Source organism: Catharus ustulatus, chromosome 2 (genome assembly GCF_009819885.2).
Source record: "Catharus ustulatus isolate bCatUst1 chromosome 2, bCatUst1.pri.v2, whole genome shotgun sequence".
NCBI classification, from domain to species: domain Eukaryota; kingdom Metazoa; phylum Chordata; class Aves; order Passeriformes; family Turdidae; genus Catharus; species Catharus ustulatus.
Genome location: NC_046222.1, coordinates 102,276,963 through 102,304,939, shown reverse-complemented (window position 1 = coordinate 102,304,939; position 27,977 = coordinate 102,276,963). Strand labels below are relative to the sequence as shown.

The window sequence follows — 27,977 nt, the reverse complement described above, 5'->3', positions numbered from 1 at the left end:
CCCTTAAAGATTATTACTATTAAACTTTTCTTGTCTTGTGGAGAGTTAGTACTTAGTGGCCAATCAGAGCAAGACTATGACTCAATGTTCTAATTTAGTTTCTAGATAAGGTGGTGGGTTGGTTTTTTTGTTTGTTTGTTTGGTTTTTGTTGTTTTTTTGTGTTTTGTTTTTTAATTTTCTCTCCTGCCACTATCTATAATAGAAGATTTTCTGAAGACTAATCTTCCTTTACAAGTTTGCCCCTGTGAGTACAGTCTTTTTCCCTAGAATTCATATCTGTGTCTGAGTGGCCGAATTATTGATAATGTTGTGAATATTTTGTAGCAACTGATTAAGGTCTGAGTTACTTTGCTTTTGAAATGTGTTGTTTTGAGTACGACAGCCATGAGCATTGGGGACACGAGGTGGAGAGTATCCCCAAAAATCATATCTGACACTTGGGAATTGTCACTTCATCATTTCCAGTGGTGTCTCAAAAATCACCAAAACTGAACCCATCCTGGAGAAAAAGTTAAGAGCTAGAGCATAATTTGGAGATACTTAGGAAACCCAAAAACTGTTCTAAAGACAAATCTAGCTTAGTCTCTCTGTTCAAGTACTCTTTATTCAAGTTTTCTCTCATGGTCTGCAAATCACTACATGGATATGTAAACATAAACAGTGTAATAATTGGAACTATCACTATTAGCTGAACAAAGTAAGTGTACCAAGTTTCATAAAAAAACCCCATACATATAAAATGGAGAATAATAATTAATTGCTGTAAACCTTTATAATGATTTAGTGCTATAAAACATATATTATTAATCAGAGAATCAAAGAAGAAAGCACCAAAACCCAAACCCAAGAATAAATATATTAGTGAGGAAAATCCCGCATTACCTGGAACATTAAATTAAACAAATCTAATAAACATTTCCTTTTCTAAATTATGAATGTCATAATTGAAAATCCAATTCCTCCCTAAGGCCCATGAGTAATTCTATTAGGAAGCTGTTATATACCACTTAAGGAAGTTTGCGTGATGCCTATGAAATGGTACCTATTGTACCACAAACTCAGCCACCAACAAGTCACTTGTTAAAATGTCCAAAATTTAAATGTTGGTTCATTCATGTTATTTTGAAGGATAAGTTTTAACTCCCTTGTTATTAAAATTGTATATTATATCCCCAATGACATGAATAATAGCGTACAAAGAGAAAAATACTGCCAGACAATAAAAAGTGAACAATGAGTAAGGCCATCTCCCATCAGGACCATATTTCATAGAACAGTGGTCTTTTTCACCTGCTAATTTATTGTAATGGCTATGTCATTATTTATGTATCATATTTTTATGTTTGTGATTTATGCATGTATATAGTATTATTGAGAATAAACCTAACTGAATGCCTTGCAAAATCTTCAGTTGACAAAGAGTGCAAAGTCAAATCTTTTAAATCATCTGATTTTGGCCAAAACTGGTACAAAATAGAAATAATATTTGACCTGTTATGGTAATGTTGTAGGACAAGACTGATCATGACCTTCCCAATTTATTCACAGCTATATAGAAAACATATGATATAACGTGCTAAAACAATCAAGCAACTATATGTTTTCATTGATTGGAGCATAACATATTATCTTCTTCAATATCTTTTTCCAAGTTGAAGAAAAGTCTCAGATTACAAAAAAACCCTGTATAATTTATGACTTCACTTTATCAAAGTCTTCTGGCAAATATTGTAGTTATAGACATTTTTCTTGTTTTTTCTCTAGAGTTGTTTTAACCTAGAATAGTCAAAATACAGTAATTTCACGAATACAAGCCGCACGGAGTATAAGCCGCATATCCGGTGTGTTGGCAACATTGATGTCTTTGTCAATAAATAAGCCGCACCCGGAATATTAGCCACACTTTAGTTCGCGGCGAACTTTCACAAAGTTGTCATTTAGTAACACAATCGCGGGATCGCCGGGGCTTACTGGCTTATTGCCGACCTCGGAAACATTGTTTCCAAGTGAAAAAAGACACAGACAATAGCTGCGGCAGCACCCTTTATTTACAAGCCGAAAAAGACACGAACAATAGTGTGGTCATTTTACGAGCATTCCCAACGGATCCGCGTTGCCTTTAAACAGCCACTCAGCCACGCAGGCGGGCAGCTGAGCTCTGAGCAGATCCACATCTCGTGCTGGCACAGCCACCCCGCTCAGCCCCACGGGCGAGCGGCCCCCCCCACCCCTCTCCCTGCGGGGCAAGCGGCCGCTCTACCCCTCTCCCTGCGAGCCCAGCCAGCCCCGCAGCTGCACAAGACTTAAAACACTTTGAAAAGTACAGAGAAATATCACACACTTTTATCGAACTGCCGAGGTAACTCACCGAGGTAACTCACCCCGATAACAACCCCCGTCCCTCAGTAAAGCCGTCATCCACAGGCAGGCAATAAGCTGTTCTCTGATTGGTTCATCATCGGAACAACGGGAAACCATGGATTTCAAACTGTTTCGCCTAGGGACTGGACTGGTATGATACTAGGTAAGGGCAGATATCACATTTTTGTTCATTAATTAGCCGCCTCCGAGTATTAGTCGCACTTCCGGGTTTCCACCAAAATTTTTGTCTAATTGCTGCGGCTTGTATTCGTGAAATTACTGTATACTTTAAACATTCTGATCTCTGTTTAAATGATTGGATTACTGAGGCAATGAAATCAATAAAAAGGGGTTATATATATCTGAGAAGAGGAAGCAACACAACCCAGTGAGGTAACTCATTAGGTCTTGCAGTGGAAAATAGTGCATAAAAGGGTGAGAATTGTCCATGGAACAGAAGCGAGACCCCTGCTAATGATCATTTGTTAAGCACCCCTCTTTTGTCTCTGGTCAGTCCTTGTAGAAGTCTGCTGTCTGAAATCACATTTCCTTTTCTAACTGATTCATGATCTCTGGCAACCTAGTAGACATATAGTTTTTGCTAAATGCTGCATTTTTTCATTTTCCTTTATTTTTCACCCCATCTGGAGTACTCTCTCTGTCTCTGGGGCTGCCAGCGTAAGGAGAACATGGATCTGTCTGAGCAAGTCCAGAGAATTGCCATGAAGATGATTGGAGAGCTGGAGTACCTTTCCTATAAAGACAGACTGAGAGATTTAAAGTTACTCAGCCTGGACAGTTGAAGGCTCTCAGTAGACCCTGTAGCAGACTTTCAGTACCTGAAGGGGCTACAAGAAAGCTGGACAGGAGGTTCACAAGGTGTAGTGATAGAGCAGAGGGTAATTAATGGCTTTAAATTGGAAGAGGAGATATTAGGAAGAAATTCTCTGCTGTGAGTGTGCTGAAGCACTGGAGCAGAATAAGCCCAGTGGTTTCCAGAGAAGCTGTGGATCCCCATCTCTGAAAGTGCTCAAGGCCAGGTTGAGCAGCCTGTTCTTATGGGTGTTGGTGGTAGGGGATTAACAATTTTATTTCTCTTAAAAGTAACATTGCATAAAAGCAACAAAATATGTTGGGCAACTTATTTTCTTAAATAGAGAAGAAAAAAAATTTCTTCATGAAGTTCTTAACATTAACATTGTGAGCCCTTTCTTTCTCATTTTCACAGTGGCTGGTAAGCACTTGGGTTTTGACACCACTATAGTAATGCAACAATATTTTCAACTTGGTCAATTGGTGTTTTTCCTACCAAGAAAAAATTACACCTAATATCCCATAACCTTTTATTTGAAAGATTCTAATGTTTTGAAGCTGATAGTTAAAGATAAAAATCCTGTTGCTGTTTTAAAAGCTAATGCTTGCCATTTATGTCATTCAGGTTAACTTTTCTGTCATTTTTAGGGGTAAAATTAATGTTTTTTTATGTCTTTAAATATGTAAATTTTTTGCCTCTTATTTCTCTTTTAGAGATATACAGCTACATGTGTTGTCTCTTTATCATAATATTGATTGTTTAATAAAAAAATCAAAAGTATGTTAATTTAATATTATTTTCATGTAGGTTTCATCTATATTTTATAATGAAAATTATAAAATCATTTCTAGCTTTCATAGACCTACAACACATCTCTTCTGGATAAGACAGGCACTTTTACAAAGTGACCAGATGCTTTTTTGTCTTTTTCCCAACCTGCATCACCCTGTAGGGATGAGTACACATTTAAAGGGTTTAGGAAATTAAGTTAATTGATAAAAAGCAATTAGGAGGACAAGTGGTGATGCAATTGCCCCCAAGGTGAAGCCCCTTCTCTGGAGCCCCCCTTCAGCACTAGCTGTGCTTTGTCCATGAGGATGTATCTCCAAGAGTTGTTCTCTGCCTTGGTTCCCAGGAAGGGAACCAGGACCTTGTACCTCTCAGGGCTTGGAACTCTGGAATTTGTTTTGTCTTTCTGGGCAGGGAAAGCCCATGGAAAAGTACTGGGAAAACTAGCTACTAATGCAATAAGTGACAGAGTTTAAAATAGATGTGTGAAGAATACAAAGGACGTATAAAAGCAAAAAGGCAAAGCCCAAATGGCATTACTTTAGCAGTGGAGATTGTGCCTAACTATGGAACAATATATTGGAACTGGCTGGGATGGAATTAACTTTCTTCAGAGCAGTCCATATGATGCTGTGGTTTATCTGTAGCTAACATAGTGTTGATAACAGACTGATGTTGTGGCTGTTGCTGGACTGTGCTTACAACAGGTCCAAGGCTTTTTTATTTTTCCCATGCTACACCAGAGACAGTAAGTTGGAGGTTGACAAAAGAGTTTGGGAGGGTGAGCAAGAACCAGGACAGCTGACCCACAATGACCAGGGAGATGTCCCGTGCTGTATCATCACATTCAGAGGACACAATGTGAGAGGAAGAAGTGGGGTGGGTTTGATCTCCAAGTAGCTGTTGTTAAGAGATTGTCAAGGCTTTACTCTGCTTTTGGGAAGCGTCAAATGTTGTCCTTTCCTTTAGTTACTTTTATTCTGTTTCTTTCACTTATTGTGCTTTGTCCCAATCTATAATTTTTCTTGTGTTTGTTTTTTGTATTTCCTCATCTGAGAAGAACAAGTATGTAACTGCATGACTGCTTCATAGGTACTCATGTCACTTTTTTCTTGTCTTTGGATTTGACCATCTAGGTTAGTGATTGTGAAATATTTTCAGATCATAGGTTGATGGCGCTAGCTATTTATTAGTCTCTCCTCCAACATGCACTTTTTCTTTGTGACAATAACATTCCCAGAGAAATTAATTGATTTTTGCTTGGTGTATTTTACTGTTAACCAGGCTGTTAATAATGTATTCAACAGTAATCTTTTTTATTGAGCCTGCTGTTTTATTGACTGTATATTATGTAATGAGAGGTTTAACTTGTGAATATTTGGTTAAATGGTAGGTAAGAAGACAGTAGATCAGTGAATGTGTTCTGAAATGTTTGATGCTGTCATTGTTATTTACAAGTCTTTTCTGTATACTTGCCATTTACTTTTTGCTTTGAAAAGGCCCTACTCTGGTATTTCACAAATGTAAACAGAAAGACACAGCAAAGAAGCAGAGTCTCCAGTATCTTATTTTTGTTGCTTATGTCACAGAGAGAAGAAAAGGCACAAAGCAGTGGAAGAACAGTTGCAGTTGAAATTTAGGCTTTCAGCCAGCTATCAAATTGATTTGATATGCATTAGGCCCATGGGGGCAAAATATGAAGATAAAGAATGGACTTTTCCTGTAGTGATGTAATATTGGGAATTACTGTGTGCAAAATGTCAAAGGAAAGTTGGGTAATTTATTTTTTTCAAATAATTTAAAAAGAATGAGAAAGTAGGTTATATAAATTTAAAACATGAAAATTACTACAAGATTGCAGTTATCTTGATTTTATTTATCTCGAAGGGTGAAATCATAGTTCTCAGATCATAATTTGTAATCTTTAACATAATGGTGTTTAGCGTGTTTTCTCCATTGGCTTTATTTCTTCCTAAATCTGTGTATGTTAAATTGAAGTCCCATGTTTGGGAGAATATGATTTTGATCTTGACAATGTTCACACTAGTGTTTTAATTCAGATCAAGAGTGTACTTCCACAGAAAACCTCAGTACTGTCACCACTCCTTGCACATTGTTTACCATTGCAGAGAGTTTCTTACAGCTTGGGTCCTTTCAGGTGAGGCTCAGCTGGAAGATGTCCTGCCCCTTATGCTCTATGTCCATGAGACATCGTTTATGCAGCCCATGGATAAGACAATATATTGGTCATGGTAAAATAAAGAGCATGAAATGTGTACAGTGGACAGGCAGTCCACCTGTTCTCTTTAGACTGACTCTTGAAGGTCTGCCAGCCACGCCACTGTAGGAATGGCCTCCAACCCTAGACAAGGCTGGAATTGAACAAAAGGAAACTCTTTGGGTGGATTTTATAGATATTTTTCTCTTCTACTTGTCCCTATGGGTCTCTGCATAATGTTTTAGTAGTAAAGGGGAAATATCACTGCTGGTATGTTGGGGTTTAGTAAGTTGATAAGATTTCTGCAGCATATGGGAAAATCAACCATAAAGATGGAACAAGGGATTTCTTTTTGTGTAAGTGGGATCTACAGGAGCGTTGTATGTAGCTTTGTGTCTTCACTGAATTATCAAAACCGTGCAAACGGCAGCATGTATCTTTTGAGTATAAGCATTTTTAAAGGTTGTAGAAAAGGAAAATTCCCACTAATTTCCACTTGCAATCTTTTTTTCTCCTTTGACTATTACTATCTAGTAGTTTAAAACTAAAGATTTTTTCTTTAATGCTTTCCTTCATAGACTCAGAGAGAAAAAAACAGTTATTTCAGGAGATTCAGTTTGAAGAAGCATTTTTTTCTTCTCTTCCCCTAAGTAATATAAAATAGAGCCAAAAGAACTCTCAGTGTTGTGTATTTCTGGATAAATAGTTACTATTTGCCTGAAGAAATAGCTTTGAAGAAATATTTTGAGCATGAAAGAAAATATATCCTCATAAAGAAAAGACAGATTTATGAATTCAGTTTGTGTAATGTGAGGCTGACTCTTTGCCATAGTGATTAGCTTTTAAATTAAGAAAATTTGTTCTTGCAGTTAATGAGAATCAGCAGACAACTGTGGAAACAAAAAAACCAAATCTTCATCTGTTGAACATTAGAAATTCATTGATTGCAGTTTTATCCAGTTCACCTTTTAGTACATTTGGTAAGAATTCAAAATTACAAAGTTCAAACAGCTTTAGTTTGATGCTGCTCGTAGAACTAAAACAGGTTTAGGCTCTGAATATTAATTACCATCCTGCTTTAAAGGTTACAACACTCTCTTTATCCAATGGATGTCATAGTTCTGATTGAATAAAGCCTTAATTATAGAATATTGCAGTGAGCTGCAGCAACAAAGCCAGCAAGTGGGTTATTCTTTCTTTGACAGGCTTAAAAAGATAATAAAGGCATGTGGAAAAAGAGAAAAACACATCTGTTAAAAAAATAAATTGAGGCAATTATGGATTAATAGTTTGTTTCTTTTTTTCTCCATTTGTATATCCAAGAAAATAAAGTACTGCCATTCTTATGACTGTGCTTGCCATTAGTAGGGACTTTTTGAATGAAAAATCTTAATGAAATGTTATTTAGCAATATGGATATGATTTGTATTCTACTTCCTCCGTATTGTGTGCACCTTCCACTGTGTATTTTAATTCTTCCTATCAACAAAAAAGATTATTACAGCCAGTGCAAGGAGATCTGTTTCCCTTTGGCAAAGCCTGGGAAATATACTGCAAGGTCTTTTTTCCCCTAGGGACCTAAGACTCACCTTCCAGTCAGGAGAAGGAGGTCTTGTTACAGCAGCCTCAGGTGGTTTATGATAACATTTCAAACTGCACCAAACCATAGATCTCCTGACTCCTGGGTCCCCCTTCTAGCAATTTTTTCTGAACTGATAATTCGATGGAAAAAACCTGCCAAGAGATGTCCTTGTTTTGTCTTTGACAGCTGTCACTAGTGCCTAAATCAGTAATGTCCATCTGAAATCTTCTATATGCTGTAAGGTATTTCTAACAGATTTCTGACTTTGCAGTAGTCTAACAGGAAAAGGTCTGTGGGAGTTAAAGAGAGGACTGTGAGCACATGGCTCAATGTGGTAATTTGGACATAGCAAAAGGTCTTAACTGTGAATGATAGGCAGCAGGGATAACTGCAATGTTTCTCTTTAGCTGGTTTCAAAAAAATAAAAATTAATCTCAGTCCTAATCTTATGGTCATTTTGTTCTCAGTTGCAAGACAAGAAGCAAACATGTCATGCTTTTTTTCTAGAATCTGATAACCACAATACAGGAACAAAAAACAGCAGCACAGGTTTTCCTGCAATTTCCAAAGCGAAAGACAAGACCTGATTTGTTCAGATAAAATCTCCCCACCAAAGGCTATATTACCATGGATTTACCTGCTATCTTCCTAATAAATATCCTCTGTGAAATTGAAGTGTAATTTTTTTTTCCTAGGCTTTTTCGTGTTCCTTTTACCATTTACCTGTCTTCTTTTTTTCTGATCCTGAGTACATTTATCCATATCACAAGTACAGAAATCTGAACAGCTATGTAGTTCAGGACAATTTTGGTAAGAAGTATTTAAATTAATGTGTTAGGGAATGTTGTTCTCGGTCATAGTCTGGATATCTCACATCTTTGCCCAAAAATGATTTCCTAGGATTTTGTACCCTGCTTACATCCAGTAATAAACTGTATACAATTTTCTTTCTGCATTGTTGCATTGTTACAGAAATATTTCAAAAAGGAACTAGTGATTCTTCATAAATGGGACCTTTGATGTAAGGAAAAACAAACTCAAGCTAAACAGCACACAGAATGAGTTTGTCTGCTTGTGCTGGAGACATTTAACTAGGACTGTGACCTTTAAAAATAAGGAAAAAAAAAAAACCACAGAAGATGAAAAGATGGGAAGATGTGTTTTAAATATGTAGATACCCTGTAGCTAACTCTAACTCTGTATATAGTGAACTAAAATTATGGGGTTTTGCCTTATAGGTTTTTTAAGTACTGGGGACCAAGCTGCAAAAGGCAATTATGGATTGCTTGACCAAATCCAAGCTTTACGTTGGATTGAAGAGAATATTGGATCTTTTGGTGGAGACCCGAAGAGAGTCACTATTTTTGGATCTGGGGCAGGAGCTTCCTGTGTCAGTCTGCTAACACTCTCCCACTATTCCGAAGGTAACAATCCTCCAGGCGAAGTACTTTTATTTTTTTTTAATGTTAAAATGTAGAGAAAGTGCCAAACAAGGTAGGCTGAATTAGAATTACATGAGATCTGTAATTTTTGTAAAATACCTACAAGATAGAATTCTGGATTTGTATTAGTAATTTGTATTATTAATAAATATATTTATAAGGAAAACTAAATTCTATTGCAGCATAAATCTCATGTAACATATGCCATGGGCAATATGTTTTTTCTAGCTTTATCAACAGATTCCACTGGATTCTCTATCAAAGAATTTGCCCTAATTAAAATGGAAAAGAGCAATGACCTTCTTGAATTTTTTGTACACTCTTGGCTGCAATTCCAACTCATATATGGATGCTTTCCTTACTTAGTAAAAACATACCTAAGCCTTATTAAAACTCTATTTAACTCCCCACAAATACTGTGTGATCCCACACAGTGTTCTTAAGATTTTGGTAAGTGAACTGTGGGGTTTCTATCCTCAACACCTCACCCTCCAAAAAAACCCAAACCCAATCTCCAAGAATGTACAGCACCAGTACTGAACGATAAATGTTCCTGGTGATAAGACCAAATCTACAAAGACCTGATAAAAGACAATACCAAAATATCTATTGTATTTTTTAATCAATGCCATTTCTATTGCATTAAGACAGACAGAAATTTGTAATAGATAATTTGTACCAGAAGTTATAGCAGGGAGGCTGGAAAACACACCTAATTTTGAAATACATAGAATTATGCCTGACAATTAAGTCTATTGGTACAAATAAAATTTCAGTGAATAACTGTTGAGCAAGCCATGCCAAAATAAGCAGATGGAACTGTGAAAAACTTAACTGATCACATAATTGAAATTTTGTAGTGTGTGAATTCAATAATCATCTTCAAAGGGGTATCAACAAAAACCCTACATGCTTTTGTAGCTCTTACTGTCTTTCACATTTTGAGAACTTGACGGTAGAAACCATGTGCAGAAGACACCCAAGTATTTCAGTTTAAATATAAAATAGGCCCTTTTAGTGGTCTTGCCAGAAAAAAACCAAACAGATGGGGCAGATTCACCAGTAAGCTCCCCTTGTTTTTCAGTGCTTTAAAAATAGAAGCTCTTCAGACTGAATTTTAATTTCTCTTTATATTAGCCTACATAAAACAACCAGAAAGAACCATTGGATATCATCTTACTGTCTTGCAAAACAATTAAAATATATTTTATTTAAATATATAGGCAAGCTCACACACAAAATTCAACATATAGGCTGTGCTAACATATACACGCAATAATAATTTTAAATATTAAATGGTAAATAGAAAATATCAGAGTAGAAGATTCAAACGTATGAAATTACTTTTAATAGAGCAGATTTTTTCAAGTTAGTATGATGCATGGCTTTTGTGAAGGAAATGAGAACATGTAATTTTCATTTGACCTTTAAACTACTGAAAGGCACATTTATGAGTGTCATTTACATGGCAAAGAGCATACGATTGCTTTTAGCTGCCAGTCCTTCAAAGAAATTTTCACAGGACTACAAATGTGGTAAAGCCAGAGGACTTCCATCAAAGACACAAGAAAACTGCAGTACAGGAATGATCTTTGTTCTTGAAACAGTAACTTGGAATCTTCATGCTTTATATGTATGAGCATCAAGAACATGAGAAATTTTAATTAGTAGCCTATTCTACATAGCATAAAAAGAGAGCAGTGAGTAGGATCTATGGAAATTGATTCAAAATTTCATTTTATGCATCCTTTAGGGATTCTATAATCAAAGCTTTATTTCCTTAGTAAGAAATACTTTTCATTTTTTAAAATAGATATAGATATATTTTTTAATATCTAATTGGATCTGTATTTAAACAATTTGCACCTGCAGGTTTATTCCAAAAGGCAATCATACAGAGTGGAACAGCCCTGTCCAGCTGGGCAGTGAACTATCAGCCTGCCAAGTACACTCGGATATTGGCAGATAAAGTGGGCTGCGACATGCTGGATACCACTGATTTGGTTGAATGTCTGCGGAATAAGAATTACAAAGAACTCATTCAACAGACCATCACTCCAGCCACGTACCACATTGCCTTTGGGCCTGTGATAGATGGAGACGTGATTCCAGATGACCCTCAGATTCTAATGGAACAAGGGGAATTCCTTAACTATGATATAATGCTGGGTGTGAATCAAGGGGAAGGTTTAAAATTTGTGGATGGCATTGTAGACAATGAAGATGGTGTTTCTCCCAATGATTTTGACTTTTCTGTCTCCAATTTTGTGGACAATCTATATGGTTATCCAGAAGGGAAGGACACACTGCGAGAAACCATTAAATTCATGTACACTGACTGGGCAGACAAAGAAAACCCCGAAACAAGACGGAAGACCCTGGTTGCCCTTTTCACAGATCACCAGTGGGTTGCTCCAGCTGTTGCCACGGCTGACCTGCATGCCCAGTATGGATCTCCAACATATTTCTATGCATTTTATCATCATTGCCAAAGTGAAATGAAACCCAGCTGGGCTGATTCAGCTCACGGTGATGAAGTCCCTTATGTGTTTGGGATTCCTATGATCGGTCCCACAGAACTGTTCAACTGCAACTTTTCCAAGAATGATGTCATGCTCAGTGCAGTGGTTATGACATACTGGACTAACTTTGCCAAAACTGGGTAAGTGTGACCCCTAGCAATCATTTTGTTGATAGCATACTTCTAAAATAGTCAGTATCCCATTCCAGTGGCCTCAAAATCTGATTTTGAAGTAGTAATACAGAAATATTTGTGTTAACATAGGAGGGAAATTAGGCTTATTCATATTTAATAGATTTTTAATTAGTGTATTCCCTCAAACTATTTTCTTTCAGTAGCTCAATGAGAATAATAACCCACTGTATTTTTGGTTTAAAAAATAGTACAATTGCAAAGACAAAAAGCATGTCTCAGGGAAAAGGTGGTTCACTAAGATACTGAAAAATCAGAGGCAACATGTCTGCTACTTGAAGAAGGAACTGTCAGGCAGATAGCATTTATCTGCTAGAAAAGAAAGGAAGTTCTTGTTTTTCAGCGACCTTCACAGGGATGAGGACTCAGGGAGGAATTAGAACAGAAAGGCAGACACTGGAAAATTTTTTCCCTCTGAGGGCTATAATGGCAATAATAAGTACTTGACTGGAATAAAGAAGAGATTCAGATATAAATTTTGCCTTGAGAAGGTTAAAAAATTAAACAAATTCTGCTTGCAAAACAAAATAAAGACATCAATATTGTGCTGAAATAGAGCTGTAAACATCAAGGAAACAACCCTCAAAGCAGCTTAATCTGTGAGCAATATTAATAAATTCTGTTCTCTTCTTTTAACATTCCTTTAAAGAGTATTGCAGTGTTTTACTTCAGTGGCAAGGGCTTTTTTTTGTTAACCTTGAGTCTCCAGTACTGAATTAAAACAAAGATACTTGTGGCACAAAGGGGCTGTAAATCTTTTCCACTGAATGTTTAATGGCAGGATTGGGCTCTGGAAACTGCAGCTTTACTGCACTGCAGTGAACGGTGTGCAGCTATATGAGAAAAACTCAGATGCCTATTGTGAAACACTCAGAGGCTTTAGCAACCCTTGTAGCTTTCCATGAATCTAAATGATGTTCAAGGGAGAGAGATTTTTTGCAGTCTTAACAAGAACCTCAAGCATAAAGTGAGTAAAAACCAATCAAATGCTTCAGGTCAATTTACAAGGGAAAAAAAAAAATCTGCATATCAGACAAACAGGTTCCAAAAGCATGCAGAAACCCTGGAGTTCAGCAACAAAAGTGAATGAACCATGTAATATTTAGATGTATTTGGCAACAAGAAGTCATCAGTACTGGGATGGGCAAACTTTGTGATGAAATCTTGGTATATGAACAGACAATGCTGCATGACGGCTGTACCACATGCTCAGAGGTGACGATACCATCAGCTTGTCTTTATTCTGGTAAATGAAAAGCCACATATGCATAGAGGATTTCAGATCCTTACAAATATACCTCATTAGAATTATTATGGAGATGCAAGATCTCCATAGTCTCACTATTGTTTACAATACCTTTATGACTATTCCTTGGAGATTAAGAAGTTGTATTTAAGTAGTTTTTGAGTCTGACAGGACTTTTTCACAGTCTCAGCTGCCACCATCACTCATAATTTCAAGCACTTTTCAGCTGCTGCTACTTGAAAACTAATTTCAGCAGGCTATAGCCAGTTCTCTGATTATAAAGCCATTGTCATACTATACCTAAAGGCAAAAATAGGTGTTTTGGGAGAACTATTAGTCATTTTCGAAACTTTCCCATTGCTGATGAGACAGGAATGAGGTATATATTCTTATACAGACTCACTCCTTTACAGGCAGTCTGAAAGATGTGTCATTAGAAATGACCTCTAGCAGTAAAATTCCAGTTTTCAAAGGAAAGGAAAAAAGTAACATAATACATATTACCTTGATGGGGTCTTTTCTTGGGTGAACAATGATTAATTGTTCTGAATAGTACAAGAGAATACTTGGAGGCAAATAATATTTTAAGATTACATTTGTTCTGCACTCTGGTTCCTCAAACAGAATGGCAAAGTTTGCAGTACCTCAAGCCCAGAGCAATGGGATCTCTGGGGTAACTGTTCTCCACTCTGCTCACTCACTCACAATCTGGAATCTCTTTACCCACTCAGGTCCTTCAGCTCTCAAGATGAGTGATACAGTTCAAGATTGCATTGCTGGAGGTTCTGCTTTGTTTTTTTCCCCCTCCCTATTTTTTATTGATCATTTCCCATTGTTATTATGATAGAACTTGTCTTGCTTTGTGTTTGTACCCATGGCAGCACATAAAAAATATTTTAACCGAAAGATTTTATTTTTTCACATTTCCCTGTAGGGAAGCTTTGAACATTAAAACTGCAGATACATTTATTTATTTTTAATGTGTTTGAGACTTTTCCAGTCTCTATGACTCTCCCACAGAGGCTGTATCCAAGTACTTATTGTATAATTATGGTTCAGGTGGTGCATCATTCAGATGGACTTTGCTAGGCTTTTAATGAAAGGCCATCCATTGCTTAAAAGGACACATTTTTTAATGGGCCTACTGCCATGGCTAGGTTTGGAGAGCAGGTCAATCTTGTAAAAGCAGTAGGTGAAAGAGACAGCACAGGGCACAGTGCTTTTATTGTGTTTAACTTGGAAGTTGGTTACTGAAGCTAGCAAATAGGAGGTGACAATTAAAGTGTTTAATGGCAAATAGTTTGTGCTTGAGATGAATGCTTGGAAGCTGCATTTTGCTAATCCTCCATTCTCTACCTAGCTATGACTCTTTTTTTTATTATGATGATGAATATTATTATGAGTTTTTCATTTTGCCTTTTGAAAACTATGTTTTCAACATACCTCAGGAAAACAATTTATTACAGAGTAAGTTTGAGATACTACATTTGGGATACAAAAAATATATGAAAATACAGTTATGAATTCCTCAATGCACAAAATTACATGTGAGACCTTCATTAAGAAGTGCACTTGGAGCTTCAGTCTGCTGCCAGTGGTGCTATTCTAACTGTAATGGTAATTTTATATGCCAAGTGTTCTGTTTGTTAGGACCATGTTTGCTCCTTTGCAGACACATCAGCAGAAGAGTGAACAACATGAGGTGTTGTGTGCCACTCCTTCATAGATACTCTGACAGTGATGCTCTCGTGAAGAAGGATTTGAAGTTTCACACAGTAGATGCAAAGCCATGCTCTCATTAGAGGCATCTATTAGGTTTCTAAAAATTTCCCTGTTTTTGAGGAATTATAGTACTCTACTTTTGCTCCCATTCTTCCCGCTCTGGGTTGGTATTGGGAAATAAAAAGGTCTAGCGGATATACCTTTCTTTTCTTCGTATTTCAGATAAATACTCCAGAATTATTTTCCTACCATTGATTCTGAAGCACAAACATAGGTTATAAAGCATGTCTGTGTTTTGTTTGAAGTTTGGTTCTCCAATAGAAGACAAGATTAAACTTGAAATTATTAAAGTGTGGTTTCAGATCAAATCTCAGTGAACTCTTTTATGAGGCTGTTGCATTTCTTTTTTGATGTTTTCATCTGAAGAAATAACTGGCTCCAGTGACAAATCTGTGTTAATCAAAGAAAACAGTGTACAGTAGTTTCACGAATACAAACCGCACCATTTTGACTAAAATTTTGCTCCCACACCGGAAATGCGGCTTATACTCAGGAGTGGCTAATATGTGAATAATTTTCTGACATTTACAACCTCAGAAGTGCCAGCCAGAGTGCCGAGTCGAGTAGCTGCCAGTAAAAGCCGGCATTTCACGATTGTTGCAAATTGTTACTCTGTTGCACCGCGGGTGGAGCCTGGCTCCCTGCAGGTAGCACGGGGGGCGGGGAGAGAGGAGGGAGAGCTCTCTCCTTCCCTCCTCTGCCACAGCCCAGGGGAGAGATGGGGGGGCCGCCACGGGAGTTGGTTGGGGCTCCGTCCCTGCCTGCCACCACGGGGCAGCGCCAGGCCAGGGTGAGCGAGCCCAGAGGCGGTGGCCGGCCACGAGCGGCCACACCGAGCGGCAGCGCCGGGCTGGGCCACCTGGCCCCGTCAGCAGCCCCGAGCGGGCCGAGCCTGCACAGCCCGAGCCGAGCCAGTAAACCCCGCCCTGTCGCGGTTCTGTTACTAATTGGCAACTTTGTTACACGCGGGTCCTCGCTGCGAACGACAGAGCGGCTTATACTCAGGTGTGGCTTATTTATGGACAAAAACCAAAATGTTTGCCAACACCCGGTGATGCGGCTTATACTCAATGAGGCTTGTATTTGTGAATTTACTGTAGTTATGGTTTGTGTTCCTTAACTCTTATAAGGAGTCCTTAGCTGTTAGTCCTTAGCTGTCAGGGAGCATGGCGACACTGGGACATGGTGATAACTGAGGAAATGAGGAAGGGAAAATATACCTGTGTACCAGTCCTACCAGTCCTTCAAGTAGGAATGGTTGTGCCATTATTAGTATTGTGACAACATGAAAAGAATAAATGGAAGAATGAGGAAGGGTCAGTTTTTCTCTCTCTTCCTTTTTTTTTTTTTTTTTTTTTTTATCATAGAGGGAAAAGACTATTACTGAAAGAAAATAAGGTATTTAGAGGCCTTTCAGAGTGTTGGAGACAAATATTATGTGACTGGGAAGACATTTTGCTCTCCAGTGAAGATAGAGAAGGAGAAAAAATTTAAAAACATTTCAAATACAATAATGTAACAGTTCCATTGTCCTGATTGATAGTCAATGCTGTGGCAAAAGAAGCTAAAATACAAATGGTGTTTCATCATTTTATAAGGCATTTGGGATATGAAAAAACTTCTTAATTCTCCATTCTTCCCAGGAAAATATCATCAGATTCAAAATACGCAGTTCCTTCATTTACCCGGCAGGTCAGGTACTAATCTACCTTGTGAACAGGAGTGTGTGTTGCTCTTCAGTCAACACCCATTGCAGGCATATTAATTTTATATCACCTTAGGAAAAAAATTATGCTTTGACTTTATATCTCTAGCTCATGAGGTGTGAATTGAATGACAACATAAAAAAAATCTTAAGTTGTGCAAAATTAGTGCAGACTGAAAGTGGGAGAAAAAAGTGACAGGTGAAATGGGATTATTCTGCACGTTTACAAAAATATACCTTAGAGAAGATATGGTCTTCTGTCATACGGAAAAAAAGTTCAGACATTTCATGATGGGGTCATTTCTGATGGATAAGCTGTTTGAATTCTAAAAGTGGTAAAAATAAGTAATGAGAGAGCAAAATAATAATCATCAATCTTTTTTAGCAGTCAGATGAAGAAAAAAAGTCTGCCTACCAACTGAAAAATTGGGAAATAAAAAATCTCCTTCCTATGAGAGCCAATACTGTAAGAAGTATAGAACTGGAAATATATTGTTCAGATTATACTGTTATCATCATGATTGCAGTGGATTTTTAAAGGAAGGTTTCCTAGCAGCCTTTGTTATGAAATTACACACTTGAGACTTGAGCTGTGAGAACATCTAGAAACACAAAGGAATTATTAGAGTCTTAAAAAGCAAGGCAAAAATGGAAATTGAAGTGACACTTGAAGAATTTCTTTGAACAGATGATTTGATAGGAGAAATTATTTTCTGTACATCTACGTTTTATGCCTACCAATAAAACTGGAAAATAGTTCATAATAGGATAAGCTATCCAACTACCCCAGAGAAAAACTTAACAAGTCATAAGTTGTAACTTGATTAATTTTCTGCAGTGGACATAGCAGGATGGCCAAGGAAAGTAAAAATTCGCTTATTTATATCTACTGAATGTTATTGGCAAATGATCGTTAGTCTATAAAACCAAGATCTAAGGTCATTTTAGATTCTTTAGGACTGGACTTAGTTATTCCTATTTCTTGTAAAAAAAAAAATCTATCTTCCAAATTCATAGAGAATATCCAGACCACTTTATTTATTTTTTAAGTGATCAACCATAGACTTGATGTCAATAGCTGAGCTCTGATATTCTCAGCAACTAAATTACTTGGCTGTAGGGATGGCTGATTTTTTTCTGTTTCTTGTTTCAATGGACAACATCATGCCCACACAGAGCCATGTAAACAAATATTCAAACACCAGCCCAGACTCATGTAATGTTATTTTCTCTCTTGTATTTGGAGGAGGCGGCAGCATAATTGGCTGCTCCCAATAAATATAGTTGAAAATGACAGATGGAAGTAGAGGGTGGAAGATAAAGAAAAGGAGGCTGGTATTTACTTGTTTTGTAGGCTTTTTGTAGGGGAAGGGAGTCACAGGATACAAAATGGGTAAGGTTGGAAGGGACCACAGTGAGAATGCTAATTTTTTTAAAAAATGCTATTTGCTAAAATAACCATCTATTATGATAATAATAATTTTTATAGGACCACTAAAAATTTTAGAAGTGCATGTTGAATTTCGTTGTTTTTTAAAATGAGTGCTCATCTTCTTCATCTCCTATACTGTGTATCAAACACAACTCATTTACAAGAACTAACTTAAGGAATCAATTCTCTCTAGGACCATTACTAGAGTCTTTTGGGATATGAATCAGAACAGCAAGGGAGGATGACACAACATTTTGTGCCAGAACTCTTGCAGTATTTTGAGTTTCTGAGAAGAAAAATATTTTTCATTTTGATAAACTTGTTTATTTTTAATTTGCTTTAAAATTTATATATCGAACTCCCTAAGTTTTTCCAAGTAGATATATTGAATTGGACCAGTATCTTTGTGTTTAGATTTTTCAGATCTTTCAAGTCTGTTCTCTAATAGCAAATGAAATACCTTTAATTCCTCCTTCAGTGCATGTTAGAATCCCTAAAAGTAGCACCATATATCTGTTTCTGTACTGTTTGGAAGGGAATATTGCTTCTCTAATTTGAATTGGGATGAACAATTACCAATAAATTATCTTTTTTTCCAAACTAACACAATTTGGCTAACTGTTGAAAGAGAGACAAAGAAATAGAGAGGGAGAGAGGGAGTGGAGAGAAAAGAAAGAAAGAAAGAAAGAAAGAAAGAAAGAAAGAAAGAAAGAAAGAAAGAAAGAAAGAAAGAAAGAAAGAAAGAAAGAAAGAAAGAAAGAAAGAAAGAAAGAAAGAAAGAAAGAAAGAAAGAAAGAAAGAAAGAAAGAAAGAAAGAAAAGAAAGAAAGGGTAACAGTTTCAGAACCCCTAGTTTGGATCTTATTGAAATGGGAAGGATTAGCTATATTTCAATATTAAAAAAAAAAATCAGCACAATAAACCACCCCAAAAAACTCCAAATGTTAAAACCACAAGCATAAGTAAGCCAAAATATCTAAATTACAGTAAATTCACGAATACAAGCCGCACTGACTATAAGCCGCATCTCTGGGTGTTGGCAAATATTTTGGTTTTTGTCCATAGATAAGCCGCACACGAATATAAGCCGCTCTGTCGTTCGCAGCGAGGACCCGCGTGCAATTAGTAACAGAACCGCGGGAGGGCGGGGTTTACTGGCTGAGCTAAGGCTGTGCAGGCTCGGCCCGCTAGGGGCCGCTGACGGGGCCAGGTGGTCCAGCACGGTGCTGCAGCTCGGGGCCGGCCGCCGCTGCCACTGGGCTCGGTCACCCCGGGTCGGCGCTGCCCTGCGGTGGCAGGCAGGGACGGAGCTTCCCCTGCTCCTATGGCAGCGGCGGCGGGCGGGGACGGAGCTTTCCCGCGCCCGTGGCGCCGGCAGCGGGCAGGGACGGAGTTTCCCCGCTCCTGCCGCGGCGGCGGCGGGCGGGGACAAAGCACCCCGTCGGCTCCCCGAGCCGCGGCAATGGCTGCGCGGGGCTCCCGTCGGCTCCCCGAGCCACGACAATGGCTGCGCGGGGCTCCCGTCGGCTCCCCGAGCCGCGGCAATGGCTGCGCGGGGCTCCCGTCGGCTCCCCGAGCCGCGGTAATGGCGGCGCGCGCTTCCCCCCCCCTCCCTGGGCCGCAGCAATGGCGGCGCCGGCTTCCCCCCCCCTCCCCGGGCCGCAGCAATGGCGGCGCCGGCTTCCCCCCCCCCCTCCCCGGGCCGCAGCAATGGCGGCGCCGGCTTCCCCCCCCTCCCCGGGCCGCGGTAGGGGCGGCCCGGGTCCCCCCTCTCCTCCCCGGGCCGCGGTAGGGGCGGCCCGGGTCCCCCCTCTCCTCCCCGGGCCGCGGTAGGGGCGGCCCGGGTCCCCCCTCTCCTCCCCGGGCCGCGGTAGGGGCGGCCCGGGTCCCCCCCCCCCCTCCCCCGGCCGCGGTAGGGCCGGCCCGGGTCCCCCCTCTCCTCCCCGAGCTGCAGCAATGGCGGCGCCGGGCCCCCCCCCCCGTCTCTCCCCTGGGCTGTGGCAGAGGAGGAAAGAGAGCTCTCCCGCCTCTGTCCCCGCCCTCCGAGCTGCCTACACGGAGCCAGGCTCCACCCGCGGTGCAACAAAGTAGCGATTTGTAACAATCGCAAAATGCCGACTTTGCAGCTGCTCGGCTCAGCACTCTGGCAGGCACTTCTGAGGTTGTATTAGCCGCTCCTGATTATTAGCCGCATTTCCGGTTTAGGAGCAAAATCTTAGTCAAATTGGTGCGGCTTGTATTCGTGAAATTACTGTATATGGAAAAACAATGCTTCTTTTCTCTCAAAAAAAGTAAGATACATTCTTTCAGGTAAAAAAGAATACAGGAATAATACGATTATTAAAATCAAATTACTTGTCTCATTTAAGAACTAAGAAATAGCTGTTTATGTACAGCAAAGGAATGCTAAAGTAGGTTATTAGATTCACGGGCTTTTGAAAATGGAAAAAGAAAAAAAAAGCTTTAAAATCTGTAGTGATGGGCTTTGGTATTCACAGAATATGCATAACTATATATTGGAAGAAAAGGAAAATATTAGAATCGTTTTCACAGGAAATAAATCAATGCATATGAATGAATAAAAAGGAGAATGGAAAATTCTGTATAATGCACAGGAAATAAATAATGTACACTCATTATAATATATCAGAAAGTCACAGAAAATACTCATTGCTAGAAAAGACAATTCAAATAAATATGCAACATACCATCAAACTTAGTATTAGCAATTTTAACTTTCTGTATGTTTTCATGCTATTTATTTAAATTTTACTAAAAATTATAAGGATATGCATACATTAACCATATCTAAATGTTGTTTGTGGCATTGGTTTGTCCTTATTCTAAACCTGTAAGAAAAAAAAATTGGGCTTACCAATTTTGAAATTATCTCTGACTTGTGTACCGCTCTTATCTCTACTACCACTGAAGTGCTATAAAACTGGTTGATCTCAGTTAAAATGTCTTATCTCAGTTAAGGCTCATTGTCCCATGGCCACCAAACACAGTACTTCATAGCAATGATCACATAGAACATTCAAATAGTCATCTGATAGTGGAAATGATGGAAAGATTTATGACACAAAGGTAGTTCAAAGGGTTTTTTTTCCCCAAGTAGATGATTAAATGCATGAGGGCTAAGAGCTCAATAAAGGAAAATAAGCAGAAATGGTTCCCAGGTACATGTATTAGCCCTGCTACTTTAAGTTTTGAAGTGGTTTTTGTTTCCTTGTGATATACACAGAAAGTATAATTTTGTATGTTCACAAGAACTTCCAATATTACCATTGGGCTTAGATGTCCATAATTACTACTTACAGCAGTGGAAGTAGTGGTATCTTAAATGAGAAAGTTAGTGCCAACCTGGAGAAGGGTTGAACCTACACATTTACTATGGGAAGAGGTAGTTAGTACTGCTGTAAGATGGTATGTCTCTAAGACCCATTCCTTGGAGAATGATGCTGAATCACAGAACTTCAGATGACCTTTATGATTTCTGCATTTTCATGTTAAAAAAATATTGTAGTATCTGATATGCTCTGTACAGTGAATAATTTTCTTTTGTTTATTTATTAACAGCGGTTCTTCAGTTAGGGAGGGTTTTTTAGCTTCTGCTTTTAGGTTACAAATACTGTAAGTATTGGATAAATATTAACCGTATGATTGAGAGGGTTTGGTGCTTGTTTGCTTTTGTCTTGTTTTGGGTTTTTTGTGGCAAGGTTAATGACTGTAATATTGTCTGTTTTCTTTTTTTTTTTAGAGATCCAAACCAGCCTGTTCCACAGGACACAAAGTTCATCCATACAAAACCCAACCGCTTTGAAGAAGTGGCCTGGTCCAAATACAATCCTAAAGACCAACTTTATTTGCATATTGGCCTGAAACCCCGAGTTCGTGATCACTATCGAGCAACAAAAGTTGCTTTCTGGTTGGAGCTCGTACCACACCTTCACAACCTGAATGAAATATTCCAGTATGTTTCCACAACAACTAAAGTCCCCCCTCCTGACATGACCTCCTTTCCGTATGTGACCCGACGTTCTCCTGGTAAATTATGGCCAGCCACCAAACGCCCAGCAATGACACCTGCCAACAATCCCAAACATTCAAAAGACACCCATAAAACAGCTCCAGAGGATACGACAGTTCTGATAGAAAACAAGAGAGATTATTCCACGGAGCTGAGTGTCACCATTGCTGTCGGGGCCTCCTTGCTGTTCCTCAATATTTTAGCTTTTGCTGCATTATATTACAAGAAGGACAAGCGGCGTCATGAGACTCACAGGCGCCCCAGCCCCCAGAGGAACACCACCAATGACATAGCACACATACAAAATGAAGAGATCATGTCCTTGCAGATGAAGCAGCTAGAACATGACCACGAGTGCGAATCACTGCAGGCCCATGACACACTGAGACTCACCTGTCCACCTGACTACACGCTCACTTTGAGAAGGTCCCCAGATGACATCCCGCTAATGACACCCAACACCATAACCATGATTCCAAATACACTAACAGGAATGCAGCCTTTGCATACTTTCAACACCTTCAGTGGAGGACAAAACAGTACAAATTTGCCCCATGGACATTCTACCACTAGGGTATAGCTCAGCCCTTCCCCATCTACCCTCATAAGCCACTTGGAAGAAAGAAAAAAAGAAAAAAAAAGAAAAAAAAAAAAAAGGAAAAAGTTATATACCATCCATTGAACACCTTGTCAAAATCTAAAGTAAAAATAAGTAAAAGAGAAGGACAGTCATTATTTTCTTATTGATCCTTCCCACAGAAACTCACTGATGTTAAAGATCAACTACAAGCCCTGTGAAATGTGAAAAGTGTACATTGCTATTACAATACTGCTTTAAGATCTCAGCCACTTTGATTGAAAGTTGAGGCTAGAAGAAGTAATTTAAAATGATGTTTTAAGTATTACAAGCAAAGCAGAGTCTTCTGGAACACAGAGCCAGTGACTGTACAGGTGTTTTGGGTTTTTTTTGTTTTTTTTTAATAAATAAAATTATAAAAAAGATTCTTTATGTGCCATACCATGAATGGCCATTGATAAAACAAAGACATCACCATGGGCTTTTACCCAGCATATGAAGCTGTAATTCAGATGGGGAAAATAGAATTTTATTATTAAAAACAAAAACGAAAAAAAAAAAAGAGGAGGACTGACTATGCAGTAAAATACGTATAGTTCTGTGCAAAGAGATGACTTGCCAGCCTGAACTATATTTAAAGAAACTTTGTAAAAATGTACATAGCTGTGAGTTTAAAAACAAATGAAAAAAGAAGCAGCTTTTATTGATGTTTTCAGTTTGAAAAGAGCTTTTAGAAAGATTGTGCATTCGGTTGTGACCTATGTGTATATACATTAGTCATATGACCTCTGTTTCCTCCGAGACCAGAGGAGGAATTTCTTCTTAATTACTAGTGGTTAACAAAAACCATGAGTTTTTTCTAACATGTTTCATTTATATGAGGCCATGGTGTCATGCAGAGGATACAGTTGTCTGTGTGACCTGCGTATTTTCTCTTACAGGTTACACTAGTGCATGTTAAAGTATTCATAGGAGATTGTCGTTCTTTTCTGAAACATTTTTTCTATAATTTAATTTTGTGTTAGCCTTTGTTAAAATCCAACACAGCAATGGATCGGAAAACAAAGAGAAAAAAAAATGCAAAAGAAAATAATTACTATTTTAAGCTTGTTGAACTGAACCAAGAAACATTCAATAATATATATTTGAAGTCCAGTTTGTAGTTCTTGGTTATTGTGATACATTAGGAAGTTTTGTGCCCTGAAAAAAGCAATGAAAGCCTGTGTTTTGGTCAGCCTTCTTCAAGGAAAACTAGCTCTATATTCACCAGCAGTTGCAGTGGAATCTCAGCTGAGAAAACACCTCCTCAGCATTGCTAAACAAAATAAAACTACAATTTGAAACTTGGGAAATGCAGGGTTGGTTGGCTGGCTGTTCTTCAAACTGTTCAGAGTGATGAGTGTGTAAAAAAATTCTCAGCCCAGTATCTTGTTTTGCGCTTGAGAGTGTACTTGTCAGAAAATTCCCATTTGCTGATTCATTGCACAGCAGTCCCACAGTCAGTGAGCATTATGAAGAGAGAAGCAGAGAAATCCTCAACTGTTCTGCATTTGAACAACACTGAAAATCCCAGAGAGCATCACTCTCAGGAAAGGCAAAATTATTAGCTATTTGCTTCTGCCTTTTCTTCGCTAGAAAAACAGGGGCCAAGCAGAGCTATCAAAGTAACTTTGCAGTTTGAGTCAAACAACTGATTAGAATGTGAAAAGCTAGAAAATAGTTTTTGCAGATGAATATTGCTTTATATTTTGTCTTTGAAAGTTACTCCATCATTGAGAGACAGCAACCAAAGATCTTTGAACAAATTGGTCTGCACTTGAACGTGACTATCCGAGATGTATTTTCTATTATTAATTCACAACTAAACTGCATTGATATCATATGTCCCATAACGATTAACACAAGATGCCTTGTACCTCTTCTTGTTTCCTATACATTCTGTTTTCTAATAAAATACTTTGAAATAGTCACCCCTATAAATAAAATCAAAGACAAGGTGATTTACTGAGGTCGATTCATCTGCACAACTCTTTGTTGTAGCAGGCAGTAAAGCAAAATCTGAAGGAAAGAAATAAAAAGTTGATGACATGATAAAAATGCAACATGTGGCTGATATAATCCTTTATCTGCAGTAAATGTGCTATAAATCTGACCTGGGAGCTCAGGTTGGAATGTGATGAAGCAGCAACCCCAAAGTACAAATAATAGGAAATGGAAAATTATTTTTGTTTTTTTCACTGATCCATCAAGTAATATATTAATGCTGACTCTATACCAGGCCATTTCCACCAGCTATGTAATGCCTCAGCTGAGATGCAGCAGTTCATAACTCTTAAAAAAAGGTTGAAAAAAAAGGAAAAAAATAAAAAAAGTGAAAAAAAAAAGGTACTGATGCTTGGCATCATAATCAGTTGGGTATGTTTGTAATGTGAATTACAGTATTTGTTTAGTACTTCCAATTGTCTTCTGCTAGCAATATGTACAGTACTGTGTCAGGCTTGTGACATTTGGGTAAAAAAAGTTCCTGTAAGTGAATGATTTTAGCTTTTAAAAGTAATTACAATCAAGATGATTTAATAATTTGATACATCTGGACTGATGTATGATTTATAGAGGGAGCAGATTTATAGGGTCTTCATAGAATTCTATAATAATGATATCAAAATATACTTTGAAACTGTAAAAGAAAAACAAAAGTACTTTCCCAGGCTTATATTCTTGTCCTTAAGAGGCACACAGGGTTCAATGGTTTCTTCTGTTATTGTTTTGCAATTTTTTGGGTTTTTTTTGCCTTAAGTAATGATAGAAGATATATATGGCTGGACACATATGTATAAACTTTTCAGCAGCATTTTTAATAATAAAATATCACGGTATTTTCTAATGCTTTGTGCAAATAACTACGTGTTCATGCTTTTGTGTAGAAAGTCTTTCAGAAGCGTGTTTTCTGCCCCATCTTCGTTTCATTATCTACTGTAAACAATGCCTTGATACTCAGTATAAAAATATTAAAATAACAGAGGTTGCACTTTTAAGTTAGCATTGAGTTTTCATGGCTTTTGTAGTTCTATAAGCCTGCCAGTAAAAGGAAAGCAACTCAGATAATGAAGATATAAGAAAATGAGCTCTGTATATTTAATTCCTGTATATGCTACCATTCCCATTGAAGTAATGGTTTAACTGTTTTGTTAGTATTTTCTGAGGCACTGGATAAAAAGCTTGGGTATGCAGTTTCCCATATAAGTTTATAGCTTAGCAGCTGAAAAATGCAAAAAATGTATCTTCCAAATTAGGGATCAAAATAATGCACATAAATCTGTCAATCTCCACAAGTAGATATACTTCATTTTTCTATTTTAAATTCAGATAAACAATGAGTTTTATTAGAAAAAAAAATATGTAAAAGTAGCAACATGTGTTACTCATATGCATTTAAGGTATGTACATATATTGCAGGGACATTAACATCATTCTTCCATCAAAGACTGAGTAAGTAAAAAATTTGTCATTTTATTATGTCAGATTCTGTTTATCAGCCAGTTTTCCTTTCACTGGAAAGGTATGTAGACGCTTTAGTAATTTGAACTGGGTGTTGTTTTCTTTCTGTAACTTCTGCTGAATAGAGACACTAACAATATTTGATGAATTTTGAGCATATTAGTGAAGAGGACTTGCAAAAATCAGTCTGAATGATTCATATCAAAATTTTGATATGAAGAATCAAGCTTCTGAGATAGAAACATGCACCTATCAACCTAATCAAACAGCTTGAATTTTGAATATTGAACTTGTACATAAAGCTTTTGCAATTAAAGGGCAGATTTAGAGTTTTTCAGCAAATATGTTTAATCACAGGTACACTTCAAAATCCCAGATCTTGCTCTGAGATAATTCATACACACAAAAAGAGGTTAAAATTGTGTAATTTCTGTGAATTGTTCCCCTTACATTTCTGGGTGAACTCAATAGATTGTTTTCAGCTAATCAGTCTCACATTTAAAAAAGAGAACATCTTCAGAACTTTGTTCATGCTAACTTAATACTTTGTTATTTTATTCCTTTACCATCTGAAATATAAATATGCAGATTAGTATGTTCCTATTTTGGCTTTGCTATGATGATTACAATTTAATGTTATTTAATATCGCATAAAAATCATATGAAATAGTACCATTACAATTATGTGCTTGTCTCAGATTTGTGTTTTTACATTTGAATTATTTAATTATTGTCAACTGTTTCACATATTTTCATCTACAGCTGTTTGGCATCACAAACCTCATCAGCCTGAATCTCTCCAGAGGCCATTAGCAGCTGGTAAAAACTGGGATTTTAATCCCACTAGAAATTACGATCCTATAAATTTTGTATCATAATATTTTAAAAGCTTCTCAACACATTAAATTAGCTTTAAAAGTAAGATAGTAATTTTTTATTAAATTAAAAGAAAAATAAAGAAGTGATTTGGAAATGTCTCAACATCTTGTTTGAGCTGTAGCATAATAAATAGTATTTTACCTTCAGATGAAGGTTTGATTCAAGACATTTTTTTGGTGTTCCACAGTGGGGACTAAGGTCCTCACTGTGTCTTCTAAAAGTTATGATTTAATATACTTATGCTTTCTTAGTATTTTGTAGCATACCCAAATTATTTAATTAAATTTTTGTGCATGTAAAGAAGTCAGATCACTCACGTATGACTTAGACACAATTCAGTCACAAAGTCCCAACCAGAGAAGGAGTTTTGCCATAAACCAAGTGAACTGCAGCTTCCCTAAGACACAGTAGTAATTAAAGAGATTGTACAGTAATATCCCAACAATTCAAATGTAAAACAAAGCATCTAATAAATAAGGCACATTCCATTGTTATCAGTGGAAAGTTTACAAATTTTTGCAATACCTACATTTTCGTAACTCCGTTTTCCACCCCTTTTCTACATGAAATAAAACCTTTTCAGACAGTATTTTCTGGAATATCCACATACCTAAATGAGGAATGAAATAGATGACCTTTTTTTGTTTTCTCTTTTACATAAAAATCCTCAAGTGCTGAAAGCATAAAATGTTCTTCCTCTAGTGCCTTTTTTCAGGGCTTCTAGTTATCTGAGTGATTCAGAGTAGTCCCATTCTAAGGGCTCCAAGTCAAATAAAGGGAAAAGCTAGACAAAAGACTGATATATATTGGGTTTGACTTAGGCTACACAGCACAGCTGTATTTTTCTCCAAGAACCAAAGATGCGGCACAAAAACAGAAGAGAGCTTTATCTATGTTTTATTTTTAAAA

The 27,977-nt window shown here is 37.7% G+C and overlaps 1 protein-coding gene across 2 annotated transcripts in view; it reads left to right on the top strand.

Annotated features, from left to right (window-relative positions):
* Positions 1–25,726, top strand: part of NLGN4X (neuroligin 4 X-linked) — a 164,845-nt gene extending 139,119 nt beyond the window's left edge. For both annotated transcript variants that reach the window (XM_033086732.1, XM_033086727.1), the window contains 3 exons: positions 9,004–9,189; positions 11,080–11,869; positions 21,845–25,726. In XM_033086732.1, coding sequence (XP_032942623.1) covers positions 9,004–9,189; positions 11,080–11,869; positions 21,845–22,694 — 1,826 coding nt within the window. In that variant the 3' untranslated portion in view covers positions 22,695–25,726. The remainder of the gene's footprint in view (positions 1–9,003; positions 9,190–11,079; positions 11,870–21,844) is intronic.
* Positions 25,727–27,977: the final 2,251 nt, after the last annotated feature.